This window comes from Brassica rapa, chromosome A06 (assembly GCF_000309985.2).
Source record: "Brassica rapa cultivar Chiifu-401-42 chromosome A06, CAAS_Brap_v3.01, whole genome shotgun sequence".
Lineage (NCBI taxonomy): Eukaryota > Viridiplantae > Streptophyta > Magnoliopsida > Brassicales > Brassicaceae > Brassica > Brassica rapa.
In genome coordinates this window covers 26,291,761-26,308,814 of record NC_024800.2, presented here as the reverse complement: position 1 = coordinate 26,308,814, position 17,054 = coordinate 26,291,761, and the positions used below count along the sequence as shown (strand labels likewise).

The window sequence follows — 17,054 nt, the reverse complement described above, 5'->3', positions numbered from 1 at the left end:
GTATTTATACGAGGTGTTTTGGTTAGATACCGTATGTATGTGGTGTATTTTCTAGGCTTTTGAAGGGAAAAAAAAAACTTTGACCTCGACTAAAACTCTACCTCGGCTAGAGGTTTTCATTTAAAAAAAAACTCTCTGAAAACCTCTTTCTTAGCTAGAGGCTTCTACTTAAAACCTTCCCTAATAAAATCTCTCCCCCTTTCTTCGACGGCTCCGTTCAACCTCAGACGAAGACAATCGCCGAGCAATCTTCTCCCACCTCTCGCTCTCTACACTCGTCGCCTCTAGCTCGCATCTCGCTCTTTCCCAACTGGTTCGTCTCGAGAAATTTCTGGTTGATTCTAGCTCTAATTCAAGTTAAGCTCAAGTTTATAGTTGATTCTAGCTTAGGTTTTTGCTCTAGTCTAAGTTAGCTCAAGTTTCTAGTGGATTCGAGCTTAGGTTTTTGCCTGGTACTACACGCTTTGGTAAACTACGCGAGGATCCTTCGTTTCCGTTGTGCTTACCTTTTTGATAGTTGAGATCCGAGTGGTTTTGCGGTTATTATCAAGCTAGATTTTGTTTGACATTAAAAGATGGATGATAGCTTGTATGATGAGTTCGGCAACTACATTGGACCCGAGATCGAGTCTGACAGAGAGAGCGATGATGAAATAGAAGATTCGGAGTTTCAGGATAAGCACCCTGAAGATGATGGATCAGATGGAGAACATCCCCCTAACGGCTGGATCACAACGATCAATGACGTGGAGATGGACAACCAGATTGTTCTCCCCGAGGATAAAAAGTACTATCCCACCGCAGAGGAAGTCTACGGGGAGGACGTTGAGACGTTAGTCATGGACGAGGACGAGCAGCCTCTAGAGTTGCCCATTATCAAACCTGTCAGAGACCTCAGATTCGAGGTCGGGGTGAAGGATTCTACTACCTACGTGTCCACGCAGTTTCTCGTTGGTCTTATGTCTAATCCAGCGCTTGTGAGGAACGTTGCTCTTGTGGGGCATCTGCAGCACGGGAAGACTGTGTTCATGGATATGTTGGTTGAGCAGACGCATCATATGTCTACTTTTAATGCTAAAAACGAGAAGCACATGAAGTATACAGATACCAGAGTTGATGAGCAGGAGAGGAATATTTCGATCAAGGCGGTTCCGATGTCTCTTGTGCTTGAGGACAGCAGGTCTAAATCATATCTGTTCAATGTCGTAGATACCCCGGGTCATGTGAATTTCTCTGATGAAATGACCGCTTCTTTAAGACTCTCTGATGGTGCTGTTCTAATTGTTGACGCTGCTGAAGGAGTGATGGTAAGTGTTTGCTTCTTTTTATAAGTCTAAAGTTGTTATTTGAAATTTGCTACTTGTATTAACCATATGTGTTTCTTTAGGTGAACACTGAGAGAGCTATTCGACATGCAATCCGGGACCATCTTCCTATTGTTGTTGTGATCAACAAGGTACATTTCCATGCTTTCTTTATTGTGTAAATTGAGATGCATTGTGAGCTTTATATTTCTAGACATTCTACTGGACCTTTGTAATATGTGTCGAATTTTGTTCTCCAACAGGTTGACAGACTCATAACCGAGCTCAAACTGCCTCCAAGGGATGCTTATTACAAGCTGAGGCATACAATTGAAGTCATTAATAACCACATATCTGCTGCTTCGACGACTGCTGGAAACTTACCCCTTATAGACCCTGCAGCTGGGAATGTTTGCTTTGCCAGTGGTACTGCCGGATGGTCCTTCACTCTGCAGTCGTTTGCTAAACTGTATTCGAAGCTTCATGGGGTGGACATGGACGTGGATAAGTTTGCATCTAAGCTTTGGGGAGATGTGTATTATCACCCTGATACTAGGGCGTTCAAGAGAAATCCTCCAGTAGGTGGTGGAGAAAGAGCATTTGTTCAGTTTATTCTGGAGCCTCTTTACAAGATATACAGCCAAGTGATAGGTGAACACAAGAAGAGTGTAGAGACCACCCTTGCAGAACTAGGAGTGACCCTGAGTAATAGTGCATATAAGCTGAACGTCAGACCTCTACTTAGGTTAGCCTGTAGCTCAGTCTTTGGTTCGTCATCAGGCTTCACTGATATGTTGGTAAAGCACATTCCTTCTCCCAAAGAGGCTGCAGCTAGAAAAGTGGACCACGCCTACACCGGACCCAAAGATTCTGCCATTTATGAAGCAATGGTAGAATGTGATCCGTCTGGACCTCTCATGGTTAATGTGACAAAGCTGTACCCCAAATCAGATACTAGTGTGTTTGATGTGTTCGGAAGAGTTTACAGCGGCACGCTTCAGACAGGGCAAAGCGTACGTGTACTAGGAGAAGGGTATTCACCTGAAGATGAAGAGGACATGACTGTAAAAGAAGTGACCAAGCTGTGGATATATCAAGCCAGGTACAGAATACCTGTAAGCAGCGCCCCTCCCGGTTCGTGGGTGCTTATCGAAGGTGTCGATGCGTCCATCATGAAGACTGCCACTCTCTGCAACGAGAACTATGACGAAGATGTCTTCATATTCCGGGCTCTCCAGTTTAATACCCTTCCAGTTGTCAAGACTGCTACTGAGCCTTTGAATCCTAGTGAGCTGCCTAAAATGGTGGAAGGGCTTAGGAAGATTAGCAAAAGCTATCCCCTTGCTATTACCAAAGTTGAGGAGTCTGGTGAACATACTATTCTAGGCACAGGGGAGTTGTACCTGGATTCTATCATGAAGGACCTCAGGGAGCTCTATTCAGAGGTCGAAGTGAAGGTATCTAATTGATTTTCTTACTTGGATCTTTGACTGTGATTTGTTTGTTTGGGACTTTAAATTCATTTCACTTTCTTAAATTTGTAGGTTGCAGATCCGGTTGTCTCCTTCTGTGAGACAGTGGTTGAATCTTCGTCAATGAAGTGTTTTGCTGAGACACCGAACAAAAAGAACAAAATAACTATGGTAAGAGAGTCTTCCCTTTTCTCTTTTACTCATTATGTGTAGGACTGAGATGTTTGGTACAGTGCTCAAGTACAGTTACTTCTGTGACTAATTTAATATCTGCTACATGCTAAAGATCGCAGAGCCATTGGATAGAGGACTTGCAGAGGACATTGAGAATGGTGTCGTAAGCATTGACTGGAACAGGAAACAACTCGGGGACTTCTTCAAGACGAAATATGACTGGGATCTACTTGCAGCGCGTTCCATTTGGGCGTTTGGCCCTGACAAACAGGTGAAAATGCATTGTTTGTTTTCTTAAAATCCCGAAAATTTTGAGCGGTCTCTTTATCTTTATGGTTGCTTTGTGATATGGCTCTAGCAAGCATAACGTGTTTTGGCTAATTCATATCTTGACTGTTGATTTCTTACTGATCAGGGTCCAAATATTTTGCTGGATGACACACTCCCAACTGAGGTTGACAAGAACTTGATGATGGCAGTGAAAGACTCCATTGTTCAAGGGTAATCGTCTTTCTTCTGCCACACTTCACTTTGGCTCCATTTTGTTGGCTGCGGCTGAATAACTTCGTTTAAATGTTTTTACAGGTTCCAGTGGGGGGCGCGAGAAGGACCACTGTGTGATGAGCCCATCAGGAATGTCAAGTTCAAGATTGTAGATGCCTGGATAGCACCAGAGCCGTTGCACCGAGGATCTGGTCAGATGATTCCAACAGCACGTCGGGTAGCTTACTCATCTTTTCTCATGGCGACTCCGAGGCTTATGGAACCTGTTTACTATGTGGAGGTATGATACTTTATAGACTCTTTGCCTTACCTTTTGCTCTTTTACATTCTTCCTTTTGTAACAATTGACTTGTTGGTATCAGATACAAACACCAATAGACTGCGTCACTGCCATCTACACGGTTCTGTCACGTAGACGTGGGCACGTGACATCGGATGTTCCTCAGCCCGGAACTCCGGCGTATATCGTGAAGGTTGGTTTGCTTTTAATATGTCATAACAAGTGTTCCATCATCTCATCTAACTGAGTGATTCATTGATCGATTGTCTTGTTGTCGTGATGATTCAGGCTTTCTTGCCAGTGATAGAGTCATTCGGGTTTGAGACGGATCTCAGATACCACACACAGGGACAAGCCTTCTGCGTATCAGTCTTTGACCACTGGGCCATAGTTCCAGGAGATCCTCTCGACAAATCCATCCTATTGCGCCCACTTGAGCCAGCCCCCATCCAGCATCTTGCTCGTGAGTTCATGGTTAAGACCCGCCGTAGAAAGGTATATGCTCCATATCATTCGAAGTATAATATGCTTCATCAGTTTTCAGTCTCTAACGATCATTTATATGGTGCTGGGTTTTGTAGGGAATGAGTGAGGACGTAAGCGGGAACAAGTTCTTCGATGAAGCAATGATGGTGGAGTTAGCGCAGCAGACGGGTGATCTGCATCTGCAGATGATGTGAGATCGTCTCTTATCTAAAATGGCGAGCTTATATGAAGGACTAGTAGTATTTTCGACTATCTCTTTTATGTGTGTGAAAGGAGAACACAAGAAATAACCAAATCCAAATTCGTCTAGTACTTGTTTTACCTGCTAACATAGGAGTTTCTCTTGTAATGTCGTTTATCAGTTAACTTTGTCAATGGACTTGTTATTGGTGCGTAAAAGTTTCACGTGAGTAGCTAACTTTCCATCGTACTGGTGACGCAATATTCCATCGTCATGACACTAGAGGTGGGGACATTACTAATGTCACATTAGTAATGCGCACGTGATTCGCAGGATCTTTTTTCGAGAAAATATAAATAATGTTTTTTTCTTGCCAATAAAAAAATTGTTACAAATACACTTTTAAAGTTTGATTAAAAGGTGCTAATATTAAAAAATTAAGATGTGTGTTAATATTTAACAATGACAATTACATAAAAATTGAATTTAAACATTAACTATAATTTTCGGCTGCAACTGGATTGACCATTTTTGGAATGGAATGCTTTGGAATGATCAATTCCATTAATTCCATAAAAAAATTTACCATTTAACATGAATGGAATGGAATGCTCATTCCATCAATTCCAAAAAAATCTAATCAAAATACAAAGCAAAACATTCCAAAACAATTTTGATAAGGAACAAATGGAATGAATCCATTCCATTTTTCTACTGCATTCCATTCATCTTATTCCATTCCTTTCTATTCCATGTATTCATTTCTTGTTTTACCAGTTACAGCCTTCTTCTTCTTCTTTTTTTACACTGGATAACACATCACATCATTAAACCTTAACTATAAATTAGAAAATATAATATAATTGAACCCCAAAAAAAGAGAAGATAATCAAAAACAGATTATTGTTGATGTATACGAAGAGTGCTCATTTTCTTTTTTTTATGTACACTATTTAATGTTTTCATAAATATTTAACGTTAATTGACATATCAAAATTTGAAATATAATTTAGCTATAATATAAAGCTTACTTCTCAAAAAATATATAGGAAAAAAGATGATCATTTTTTTTTACTTTAGTGCTTATTTTATAGCTTTGTTGAACCAGAAAAATAAATGTTATTGGCCAAATCGATTTGTTTTCGGACCAAACCTAAAAAGCTCCGGGTCGGGTAAGAAAAAGCAAACTCAAACGCGGGTTGTTGTTCTTCCTCTCTCTCTCTCTCCCAAACTCGCAGGTAAGCTTCCTCCGATCTCAGTATTGATTCCTAAACCTTCCTATGCTTTCGTTTCTCCCCTCATCCTTTCTCCTTCTCCCCAAGGTTTGTGTCGATCTCGAAGCTCAGAGAGATTCCAATGACCTAATTGTCTCCCTTCTCGTCAAAAACCTCCAATGGCCAATATGCTGGTTAATAAAAATATGCTGATTAGTCATATTATAGCTCACATATGAATGGCAGCATTTTAAGCTTGCCCCCACAGTTTACGTGTTTGATTCTCATCTTCAAACACAAGCTACTTTTCACGTCCAACACAAATAGAAAACTCTTATACTACATTCCAAAACTCTTACTCCCTTGATAAAAATAAAGCTTAATATAGGGTTTAAACTCATCTTAATTGCTTTAATATTTTTACGTTTTTGAAAGCTCTGTAAGGGTTCTGAAATCGCATATAAATGGTATTGTTATCATCCATGAATTATTAGCAAGATGTAATAATGTTCATGTAATATTTCGATTTGTGGTAAATGATATTGAAAGATTTGATTTGAATATAAATATCACTAGAATACACCTATCTTTTTGATTATATATTCAAAAAATCTAAAATTAATCGTGTTTGAAAGTAAAAAGATGAGTAACATATGAAAAAATAGTTCATGATAGCATGCTAATAAAACCAAACATGGAAAAATTACGAGGTAAATAAATATTTTTTTTTTTCAAATTTCTATAAATTATACACACCAACCATCGGCCGGGAGTGTGCCCATGGGAGTGACTGAGTGAGCAAGCATGGTTACCCATTAGCAGGGGTCAGAGCGTTACAAGTTACAGAATTGAATTAGAGATTGAAATGTTTGGAATGAAACCTTCACTGCTAGAATATACTTACATACACAAACAAAAGGCGGTGATACTATTTAAGATACTTGCAATGAAGAAATTTTCATTTATTTACAGATTATTCAAAACATTCAAACAAATTCGTAAACCACGGTTATTCTTTATAACTTATAACTTTGTAGATTCAATCTTTTTTCAGAGCGAGGAGATTTGTCACCAGAGAATCAAAATCAAAGGAGAGAGCGATCACAAGACCAGTAACAGAGATGAGGGACGATATGTTCTGTTACATACCGACTCATGTGGATTACTACGTACATTCTTTTGCGGGTCGCTGAGATTGATGCTAAGAATATGCATAGAGGTGTGTTATGCTTTGAGAGAAGATTAGCTTGGATTGAGAAAAAAAAAGATAGACCAGGTTTTGCATTTAACTCCACCTCTTATGACTTGTAACTGCTGTTGTGAATCTTGTGATGATGCCATGTTGCAAAAGATCTGATTCTCTAATTCTTACACTACTATGTCAATAAAGTTTTGTTTATTTAAAGTCATAGAATCTTCTGTAATCATGTCCAAAACAAGAGAGAATAATCTACTCGTGTGGTTTCAACAATTAAATCTCAAGACAATATTTGGAAGATAGTAAAACAGAATTTACAAATTTGTGAAAAAAAACTAGTGACATTTTTGGTTACAGCCCAAATGATTTTCCTTCACTCATACATTCTAAAATTTAGAGACATCAAGTCTCCACTCGATTCACTTGGTACCATGAAAGCTTATGAGTCAGAAGAATCAGACGGGCTCTTCAGGTTGTTGTGTAGACGTAGTTGCAGTAGCCATGGAGGGTGATGGTGGTTCTGGTGCCACCGTGAAGTGAACTGTTCTAGGTTGACCTGACTGAAGCACCAATGCAAACTGTGTAGCCAAAGCTGCAGCTTCCTGTTCAATAGGGTTCGGGTAGTAACTCAATACATGTGATTCAGTTTGATACTACCGACAAAGAAAAAAAAACTGGTTGTCTGGACAAAACCTTGTGCGTAGTTCTTATACTAACCTGTCTTTGCCTTCGGTGTTGTAGGATACTGATCGCCCAAGCCATGATATAGCAAGGAAGAAGAAATCCAGCAGCTCGGAGCAAGACGAGCTGGAATAACATATAGATGGTTGGTTATTTTTGGTTTTGGTGTTAATACTACTTACATGCAAGTAAAGAAAAAAAAACTAAGCTTACAGATAGTATGTTAGATGGGTCATCCTCGTCTTCTCCATCATCGCTTGTTATGGTCAGTGCATGACGTAAGAGAAGAAGTGCCATCAACTGTAAAAGAAAAAATGTGTTACATGATCATCACAACGAGAGAAGTTGTGTTAAAAAACAAAAACCAAGAAGCTTTTGAGACTTACTATTAGGGCAGCTGAGCGACAAAAGGCAGCTCCACTGGCACTTGAAGCAGTATATTCAACGTATTCAGACTCTAAATAGCGACGTTCAGCTTCTGCGATGGGAAGAAGGCGAGGATCATGCAAATCCAAACCTGAGATTGTCCATCCTCCACTGCAACGTACACATACTAGATGTCAGAAACAAGCACACAACCAATAAAAAAAAGAATAAAAATACGAGATTTAATGTACCCAATGTCAATAGTGGTTTCTTCAGGCTGAGGAGGAGGTGGTGGAGCGGTGTATCCAGGTTGGTAAGGCTAGTAAAACAAGTTAAAGGCGGTCAGATAGTGTAACTTTCCACAGCTTTCAGACATAATAAAGCAGTTGCTGAACTTAAGTTCCAAACCAAATTCAAGTGCAATGCAATATCTTAAATCTTTTACTACGTACATAACTTAACCTTATGTGGGAAACTTGCATTCATCTATCAAATATATATATATGCATATTCATACTTACATTTTTGCTTTTGTCTATGATCATTATGCACTTTGTGGAAAATCTTGCGCCACAAGGAACCAAATTAAGTCTATAAACCTAGAGATTGCGAGAGAAGGTAAAGAAACATACCTGATGGCAAATTTCGCATATGATGTTTCCCTTTTCATTGCACCAACGCTGAACACATTTTCTGTGAGCATACTGGTAAAAAAACATAAAAGCTTTTGGTCAATCATCGGCCATTTTTCAATCTCAATAACAATTAACAAGACTTGTCCGCTCATCATAAAAGAAAAACATGTGTCGGTAATTTTTCCCTAAATGAGACGATGATGAACACACACAATACCTTGAGGCTGCCACTGCAAGCACAAGGGCTCTCGAGAGTCTTGATAGGGCATTCGTCTTGACAAATACGGCATTCCGCAGAAGCAATGAGCGGCTCATTCTCCTGATCCTCTTCGTCCTCTGAAATATCAATTGCCTTATCATTAACCACCACCGTCGACTCTTCTCTTATATTCTCGACCTCCGCATTAACTGGCGGCGATGGCACCGGTGGCATCAGTCCATCTACATTGACCACCATGTGACTGCTCTCTGTTGACAAACCTATCATTCCTCCAACTCCTAGTCTACGAATTCAAAAAAAATAAAAATCCAAATGAAAACACTTAACGAGATTATCTTGACGAGAGAAACACAAACACGGGAGAGAAGAATATTCCAAGAAAATCACCTGCGAAAATGGAAAGAGATGTCCCTTGGTTAGTCGCAGAAAATGAGGAGGAAGAGACGAGAGGAAGTTGCTGTGCACCTTGAAACTTTTTCCTGAGGCACAGATCAAAAACTCTTCACAAGATTTTTCCGCAGATCCAGCGAAAATAGTAAATGGCTTTTTATAGCGAAATTAAAATGAGAAAAGATATTATTACAAACGACGTGCGGACACAAAGTTTAATGGCCGTTGACCAAAACTAATGTAGTCATTACACAGAATAAATAAGGGTGTCTATTGTAAAAAAGATACTTTGCCATGCTGTAACGTGAACGACGTGTTCCCTGTCGGATAACACTAGCTGTTCTTTTTCTTACAATTTTTTTTAATCTTCGACGGAGTTAGTATGATTTATGAATCATTTTTTCTCATTATTGGCACCTAATTCAATTTAAAACTAATAGGCATAATTATTGACTGGTTATAGAAAATAATTATGCTTAGATTATTTGATTACATGATTGGGAGAATATCTGTCGTGTAAGATTAATTTAGTAGTGAATTAGATGCATGACCATAAATAATCCTGCAGTCTATAGAGTTATAATGTTAAGATATACTCCCTCCATTTCAATAAGTTAGATGTTTTAAAAGAAAAAAAATTATACCTATCTTTGTAAAAGGGAGAGTATTATACAACTTGAAAGGAAAAAAAATTGTCAACGAATTGAAAAAATTTAGACAAGATAAAATACTATTTTGTAACTTATATTTGACAAAAATGCATTGACAAAAACAATAAACGATTAAACTAGTACATCATATATAAATCTATAGAAGAAAGGAAAAAATAATTGCAAACTTGAATAATTCCACGAGTAAGACATAAGTTACATCATTTCAAACTATATTTCGAAATTTTATATAATGCTTTTTATAATACAAATGTTAATAGTCTAAACCGAACTTGGTGCACAAGAAAAGCTTTCTAAAACATCGAAATCATGCATACACCCTCCATTACAATACAGAATTACTTTCCTACGCCCATGATTCCCAGCAATTGCTAAGCCGTTGTTGATAAGTCACTCGGACGCTGCTCGCTCAAGAACAGTTTATACGGAACCTCAAAAATGGAGAAAACTTTATGATCACAAGCTTCTAAAGAGACGAGACTCATGTGAAAACCGGTTTGAACCAAGGTCATCTAATGCGGCTGACTATGTATCGACCTTTCTCAAGGTCGTAAATCGTTTTCAGCTGCGGTTTTCTCCACTTAGATATCAAACATACCAAAACTGTCATCAGGATTGGTACCCCGATGAAATATAGAAGCGTCTGCGAGTCGATACCAAACAGAGCATAGAACCAATGGAGGTGACTAGAGGATGCGTGCTGCGAGGTCGACGCTTCAGTTTGTAGAATGAATGCACCTAAAGCCCAATCTAGCGGTATATCATCTCCTGCTTGATTCGCAAACCCGACTCTGCATAAAAACAAAATAGTTTTCTTGATAAAACCGTTGATCTAAGTCTTCTGTTTAAAGTTCTTGAATATACCTTTCATCATCAAGAGGAACACCGAGAGTATCGTGAAGCAACGATACAATATATGCCGATGAGAAACAATACCGAAGAAGATCCTCTTCCTCGAGTGACGGGTCTTTTACTCTCAACTTTGACCAATCTTCTCCACAGAATCTTTCTCCAGCCGAGATCATATTAGATAGCCACGACTTTTCTCCCAACCCAAAGAACTGGTATGAGAAAGAAAAAAAAAGACCATGTTCATCACACTCTCCCGAGTAAAAGGCATGTGCATTGTGGTGTTTCCTTGTTGGTTCAATTGAGTTATGTAACATTATACAAGCAAGAAAACAGATATGAGAGAACTAAGGTACCTTAGAGGTGTAGAAGAAGTTTTCTGTAGCTAAAAATCTTCCTTGAAGCTTAGGCGTGAACGTTGATCCAATAGAGCAATGCTGATACGAGCATTTATCTGCACTCAAAGGTAGAAATCTATATCCATTAAAATCAATAGAAATGAATGGAGATAATGAAACTCTACCAATAAAGATAATGTTGTACCATTTCCTTCTTGCAGGATTGATAGTGCAGCTGAACGACACTCTGAGTAATTACCCACAGCTTGAAAAGAAGATGCGAGTTTGCTTTCTTCAGCTAAAAATCCAGATAAATGCTTCTGTGTGATTGTATCGAGGTTGTATCCTTTAGGAGCGCAAGGGTCTGCATGTTTCCCTTCCCGTATAGGTTCCACAGCTTCAAGAAAACGAAACACTGTATTGAGTGGGACTGAAAATACACTTTGCTACAAGCTCTAATAACCTTAGAAAAGTTCAACCACTACACTGACGATTCACCCACTACCTGAATTACGGTCTCTTGAGACAAGCGAACCCCATAATTTCTCATGTGCAGCATTCTACAAGGTGCCAAAAGTTAATAGCAAAAGATAAGATCCCCGAGATCAAAACTACAGTTAGTCTGTGAAACTTGTTCCAAAGACATATATTACACAAAAAGGAGATGTACCTGGCCAAAGTGAAGGAAGCTGTGACTGTAGAGACTGTAAGAAACATTTCCAAATGATACTGTACGTGAGAACTCAGAAGGCATAGGCTCACTTGACACAAACGTCACCTAAAAGAACACACAAACCATCTATCAGCTCTATCTTAACTCTCACAACACGCCTCAGAAAAGAAACTAAACCTGAGCAGAGGCTCCACCAAGCTCAACAATCCCAGTCGTTTTAATCGGATCACCACCAAGTGAACCAAGAGCAAAGTTCGCAACAACCCAAGCATACACACCTTCGTCAGAACCTGCCAATAATCAAAACAAACACATTATAACAACTCTCAGTTACATAAAAGGACTGTTCGTTTGGACTGTTCGTTTGGTTGCCGCAGGTACCGGCGGCAGCGGCAGCGTCAACATTTTGCGTCAAGTTCGTTTCGTTGACGCAGGAAGCTGGTCTGACGCCGTCGTCCGAACGCCGCGTCTCGCGGCTGACGCCGATAAAACCTGCGGTCGATATAATATGCGGCAGCGTCAGCGGCAGCGTTAGCGGCAGCGTCTGCGAAACGAACAACAATTGTTTTTATTGACGCTGCCGCCGAAACCTCCGAAACCTGCGGCAACCAAACGAACAGGGCTAAAGCTTCAATCTTTAAGAAACTCACCAGAGATAACAGAGGCCCATTCATCTCTAAACAAGAACCCAGAAGATCCAAGAACCCTTCTCGCAACCCCAAGAATCTTCTCCTGTACACTCACCTCAAGCAACCTCATCCCCGCCGTCGCCATCAACCTCACTTCCGTCTCCACCCACATCCCCCTCGGAACCCTCCCCTTCGCGAACTCCACAAGCTCCCTCAACGCCGCGCTCGCTCCCTCGGGATCCTCCGCGTACGCCGACAATCCCGGATGCAGCTTCAAGCTCGCGTAATTCGCTCCCCGGAACTCGAAAACCGGTTTACCCGACTCGATCCGGTACCCGAACACGTGGATCCGCGTCCCCGTGCTCCCGCCGTCGATCACGACGCTGTAGCGAAGCGATCCTCTCCCGCCGGAGGATGCAATCGAGTAGCAGACGAAGAGGAATCCCAATACGGTGGCGATCGAAGCGACGGTGAGGAAGAGATTCGATTTCGCGTGTTTGGAATTGGATTTGGTTAGGGTGTAGATTGAGGAAGATGATGATGATCGGTTCGAGGATCGGATCTGGAACTTAACCGGATCCATATCTGATTTGTCCGGTTTAGTCTTCACCCTAGCACGGGTATGCGATCGTCGCATCAACAGTTCATGAGATGTTGGAATAAATCAATGTAACGAAATATACAAATATTGTTTTTGTGTGTTTTTTTTTCGAATTTTCTGGTTTTTTGAAGGTTTTTTTCAACCGAGAAGAATGGAGATAGAGAGGGACGCCGTGTAACTGCGCCGGTGAAGCTCTCCGCCGCCCTCAACCTCCGATGTCGTACTCGGTTATGCAGTTTTTTTTATTTAAAGAAAAAATCAAATGTAAGGATATAAATATATAGAAAATAAAGTGATCGTTGTAGCGCGTTTTACGATTTTTTATACCTAAATATTAAACTCCATATCGGGTCGAATCGGGTCGGGTATATTGTGCATATCACGTAAACTACATATCGGATCGGATCGGGTCGATAAATTTGCTCATTAATTTTGCTGCTCGGTGTTTCTTCGATTATATTGTTGATCCGTGCCTTGTTTCTTATGAGTTATAACGCTATGATATGACTGAACACGCGAGAAGAAACAGACCCAACGAGGCTTTATCCTTATTCCGTGAACTTGATACTTGAAGCCTAATGAGTCCACTTTTCTGAGTGTTCTGTCTTCTTGTTGGCTTACTAGGATCGTTAGATTTAGGGTAATGGATACATGATTAGACTAAGAAACTCGGGTTCTGTAAGTATGTGAAAATGAGAGAATGAGATCTGAAGCTTCACATGAGTTTTTCTCAGTGGATGGTGTAAAGTCTATATCGACTAAGCTTCACAGAGCATTAAATGATATTGCGTTTGGATTATCGAACACTCCTCCTGGGACGATGTTTTGGGTTGTTAAGAATCTTAGGTTATGTAGAGATTGTCATAATGCTCTTTCTTATATTTGGTATAAGGAAAGTCCTTACAGATGTTCAAAGGCTTCATCAGTTTGAAGATGGTAAATGTTCTTGTGGGGATTTTTGGTTGACCTTATCCACACAAAGAACAATATTTTTGTTGATTCAAGCAATCTTATCTCCAGGTGAGTATCTAATTTGTCACATTGTCAACACAAGGTACAATACTTGTTATTTAAAACATGTATTGTAGAATCAACTTGGAAAAAATTCATATTGCTCGGCGATTCATGTATTTTGCAGAGATATGCAGTACATAATAGACATACAATGGTGAAAGTGTTCAAATTACCAGAAGTTAGTAGTTCAACTGGAAAAGACATTTGGTCACTGTGTCGGAAATCCCCATTTTGAATAACCGCTAAGACGAAACTAATATTACATGGTGTAGTTTTAGATCCGTGGAGATTACGTCCTAATAAAAAAAGTGTCCAAGTTACCTTTGGACTCTGATGCTTGGTAATAGCAAGTTAGTAAGCAATAGACCCACGAAAACTGTGTTTTGCTTCTTGTGTGTGAATAAATTATAGTTTTGCTAAATGGTTATCTATATTTTACAACTTTATATTATGTTTTCCTTTTCATTTTTAGAGGTAATGAAAGATGAAATAATTCGTTGACTTGATGATCTACAATATCATCAACTTAACACATTGCACATCACATCAGTAATAAGGAATGTTACAGTTCAGCTATCGTCTACTTTTAAAACACTTGTTACATTGGAGCCAAGAATGTCGGCAGCAGCTCCAGACCAATAGAATTCCGTGTTTGAAGCTAAGTTGCAATCTTCTTCTTCTTCTTCTTTTTTTTTCACTTTCCAACTGTCTATTGTACTTTTTTTAAAAGTATGCTAGATCCATTTCTAGTTTTAGTGGAGGTCATCGCTTATTGGACATTAATGAAATATAAAAATCTAAGTTAAATTATGTATTAATGAATTATGATTTATTATTTTAATTAAAAACACATTTTAGAATGATTTTCAAATAATGATTGAAATACGGTGGGATTTCTTTCTAAACTTTTATTTATAAATTTGGTTTTGTAATGAATGTTAATTAATTTAAAAATATAAATAAATAAATATGGACATTGTTTAATATAAAAATTCATTTGTTTGATTTTAAAATTAATAAACCAAGTAAAATTTATAAGTTCCTTATGTTCCAAATCAGTTAAAATACATACACACATAATATTTACTGTTATTGGCAATTGAAAAATAAAAGCACTTGACAAAATTTGGCATGAAAATGAAATGCATTGTCCTTTAATGTTTTTGTAGGTGGATATACCAAAGTTCACACAATGAATAACAATATGAATTTGCTTTGTTAATCTCTATGACGACATTGACATTTTTTTTGATAAATTTGATGTTTATATTTTACTCACCTGAAAAAATATTTAAATAAAACCAAGAAAATACATGCCATTAGATAATTATGCATTAAAATTAAAATCATAAGAATTATCCTGTAAAAAAAAAGAGAATAAGATCATCGAAAACGTGCTTCAGCCTATTTTACGTGCATCAACAGAATTCTTCATCGCTTCTCTCTCTATTTTTCATCAAAAGGAACTTCTATTTTATAACCTTTTATAAAACCATAGTAAAATTATTAATCATTAGATTAGATAAAATATGTTACAAAAAAAAAAGATTAGATAAAATATAAATGGGATTAAGAAAATAATTGGCCAGTTACGAGGATATATACGAACAGAACCTTCAAGTACCTTGTATCTATCCAACAAGTGGGAACGTTACGACTTCAAATTAAAAACCACACACCATGTCCACACGTAATCTCATGTCGTTGTTCAGAGTTTTAAGGAAAAACAGAAACAAAATCTCGTAAATATACATCCATTTAATTTCACATAAAAGGGATATACGCCCAGATTCGTTTGATGTAACTGTCATTAAACTAAAACACATACAAGGAAAGAGATATCTCTTTTCACATTCCTCTGATTTTGTTCCCCTATATATATTCATCAATAACTATCTCAATCTTACAAACTCAAATCTCCAAAACTACAATCAATCTTATTGAAAATGAAGCTTCTTCATGCATCACTGTGTTTGATCAGTCTTCTCCTCATCTTGCCTTCGATCTTCGCTGCTTCTTCCTCTGAAGATTTCGATTTCTTCTACTTCGTCCAACAAGTAACTAAACCGTTATTAATCATCCTCTAATCAATATTGTTTATAGTCGTTTTTAAAACATTTTCTAATATTATTGTATGATTATAAAGTGGCCAGGATCATACTGTGACACACAGAGGAGTTGTTGCTTTCCAACTTCTGGCAAACCAGCTGCTGATTTTGGAATTCACGGTCTTTGGCCTAATTACAAAGATGGAACTTATCCTTCTAACTGTGACAACACTAAACCATTCGATTCTTCTTCGGTAATAACATCTTGAGTTCATATCTACACTTAATTTTGAGTGATCCGGTTCGATTGTAGTTGAGAACCGGTTTAAATTCTCAACACACGGGTCTTTTGATTTGGTTTGGTACAGATATCGGATCTGATCAGCTCAATGCAGAAGAGCTGGCCGACACTAGCTTGCCCCAGCGGCTCAGGCGAGACTTTTTGGGAACACGAATGGGAGAAACATGGTACTTGCTCCGAATCGGTTATAGACCAACACGAGTATTTCCAAACCGCTCTTAACCTTAAGCAGAAAGCCGATCTTCTTGGAGCTCTAACCAAAGCCGGTACGCTTGAATATAATTCCCTCTTTATGTCTTGAATCGTTTTAAACCCGGTTATGTCTAATGATCTAATTATTTTTGGTGTAATACATATAGGAATCAATCCGGATGGAAAATCTTACAGTATAGAGAGCATCAGAGACTCGATCAAGGAGTCAACGGGTTTCACTCCTTGGATTCAATGTAACACTGATGAGTCTGGCAATAGCCAATTGTACCAAGTCTACCTCTGTGTTGACCGGTCCGGTTCCGGTTTAATCGAATGCCCGGTTTTCCCTCGTGGAAAATGTGGAGATGAGATTAACTTCCCTTCTTTCTAATAATCTGTTTTCTAGTTTCTTTAATCTATTGAATCGAATCGATATCTTGTTCATGGAGATTGGTTTCGTTATTATAAATTTATAATTGATGATGTAATAAAAATTTATTAAAACCAAGATTGTTCTCTGTTTATTGATTAACTAGTGTTACCCCCATGCTATGCATGGGTTAATTTGCTGTTTTAAAAATTATTTGATCGCTGACATAATTGTAATTAAAATAAATATTACTTTAAAATATT

At 38.5% G+C, this 17,054-nt stretch overlaps 4 protein-coding genes across 5 annotated transcripts; 2 read left to right on the top strand and 2 right to left on the bottom strand.

Moving 5' to 3' along the window:
- Positions 1 to 144: 144 nt before the first annotated feature.
- LOC103875457 (110 kDa U5 small nuclear ribonucleoprotein component CLO) lies at positions 145 to 4,638 on the top strand. The gene is made up of 11 exons (XM_018659933.2): positions 145 to 313; positions 523 to 1,307; positions 1,388 to 1,456; positions 1,568 to 2,761; positions 2,849 to 2,947; positions 3,063 to 3,221; positions 3,366 to 3,451; positions 3,536 to 3,734; positions 3,817 to 3,927; positions 4,023 to 4,229; positions 4,316 to 4,638. Exons 2-11 carry the CDS (start codon positions 576 to 578, stop codon positions 4,412 to 4,414), a joined length of 2,955 nt encoding a protein of 984 aa, XP_018515449.2. The 5' UTR covers positions 145 to 313; positions 523 to 575; the 3' UTR covers positions 4,415 to 4,638.
- A 759-nt stretch (positions 4,639 to 5,397) lies between these two features.
- On the bottom strand, positions 5,398 to 9,674 carry LOC103875455. Its single transcript, XM_009153976.3, has 8 exons — positions 9,103 to 9,674; positions 8,713 to 8,998; positions 8,493 to 8,564; positions 8,112 to 8,179; positions 7,881 to 8,031; positions 7,708 to 7,794; positions 7,531 to 7,620; positions 5,398 to 7,415 (listed from the first exon to the last, which is right to left on the bottom strand). The coding sequence occupies exons 2-8, from the start codon at positions 8,980 to 8,982 to the stop codon at positions 7,269 to 7,271; spliced, it is 885 nt and encodes a 294-aa protein (XP_009152224.1). The 5' UTR covers positions 8,983 to 8,998; positions 9,103 to 9,674; the 3' UTR covers positions 5,398 to 7,268.
- A 286-nt stretch (positions 9,675 to 9,960) lies between these two features.
- Positions 9,961 to 13,160, bottom strand: LOC103875454 (probable apyrase 6). 2 transcript variants are annotated; one of them, XM_033274000.1, is made up of 8 exons: positions 12,287 to 13,160; positions 11,814 to 11,926; positions 11,634 to 11,741; positions 11,466 to 11,523; positions 11,169 to 11,360; positions 10,982 to 11,079; positions 10,641 to 10,837; positions 9,961 to 10,567 (listed from the first exon to the last, which is right to left on the bottom strand). In XM_033274000.1, the coding sequence occupies exons 1-8, from the start codon at positions 12,900 to 12,902 to the stop codon at positions 10,285 to 10,287; spliced, it is 1,665 nt and encodes a 554-aa protein (XP_033129891.1). In that variant the 5' UTR covers positions 12,903 to 13,160; the 3' UTR covers positions 9,961 to 10,284. The 2 variants fall into 2 exon arrangements, with proteins under 2 accessions (XP_033129891.1, XP_009152223.1); XM_009153975.3 differs by having other exon boundaries at positions 11,469 to 11,523; positions 12,287 to 13,157.
- A 2,514-nt stretch (positions 13,161 to 15,674) lies between these two features.
- On the top strand, positions 15,675 to 16,953 carry LOC103875452 (ribonuclease 1). The gene is made up of 4 exons (XM_009153974.3): positions 15,675 to 15,937; positions 16,027 to 16,182; positions 16,297 to 16,495; positions 16,589 to 16,953. The coding sequence occupies exons 1-4, from the start codon at positions 15,827 to 15,829 to the stop codon at positions 16,810 to 16,812; spliced, it is 690 nt and encodes a 229-aa protein (XP_009152222.1). The 5' UTR covers positions 15,675 to 15,826; the 3' UTR covers positions 16,813 to 16,953.
- Positions 16,954 to 17,054: the final 101 nt, after the last annotated feature.

Coding starts and splice junctions, on each gene's coding strand:
- LOC103875454 (XM_033274000.1), bottom strand. CDS start 12,902: ATGCGACGATCGCATACCCGTGCTAGGGTGAAGACTAAACCGGACAAA. Junction 11,742..11,813: donor TTGGTGGAGCCTCTGCTCAG/GTTTAGTTTCTT, acceptor GTGTTCTTTTAG/GTGACGTTTGTGTCAAGTGA. Junction 10,838..10,981: donor ACTTCTTCTACACCTCTAAG/GTACCTTAGTTC, acceptor TTCTCATACCAG/TTCTTTGGGTTGGGAGAAAA.
- LOC103875452 (XM_009153974.3), top strand. CDS start 15,827: ATGAAGCTTCTTCATGCATCACTGTGTTTGATCAGTCTTCTCCTCATC. Junction 15,938..16,026: donor TCTTCTACTTCGTCCAACAA/GTAACTAAACCG, acceptor ATGATTATAAAG/TGGCCAGGATCATACTGTGA. Junction 16,496..16,588: donor TGGAGCTCTAACCAAAGCCG/GTACGCTTGAAT, acceptor TAATACATATAG/GAATCAATCCGGATGGAAAA.
- LOC103875457 (XM_018659933.2), top strand. CDS start 576: ATGGATGATAGCTTGTATGATGAGTTCGGCAACTACATTGGACCCGAG. Junction 3,735..3,816: donor AACCTGTTTACTATGTGGAG/GTATGATACTTT, acceptor TGTTGGTATCAG/ATACAAACACCAATAGACTG. Junction 4,230..4,315: donor TTAAGACCCGCCGTAGAAAG/GTATATGCTCCA, acceptor TGGGTTTTGTAG/GGAATGAGTGAGGACGTAAG.
- LOC103875455 (XM_009153976.3), bottom strand. CDS start 8,982: ATGATAGGTTTGTCAACAGAGAGCAGTCACATGGTGGTCAATGTAGAT. Junction 8,565..8,712: donor CTTGCAGTGGCAGCCTCAAG/GTATTGTGTGTG, acceptor TTTTTTTACCAG/TATGCTCACAGAAAATGTGT. Junction 8,180..8,492: donor TATGCGAAATTTGCCATCAG/GTATGTTTCTTT, acceptor TTGTTTTACTAG/CCTTACCAACCTGGATACAC.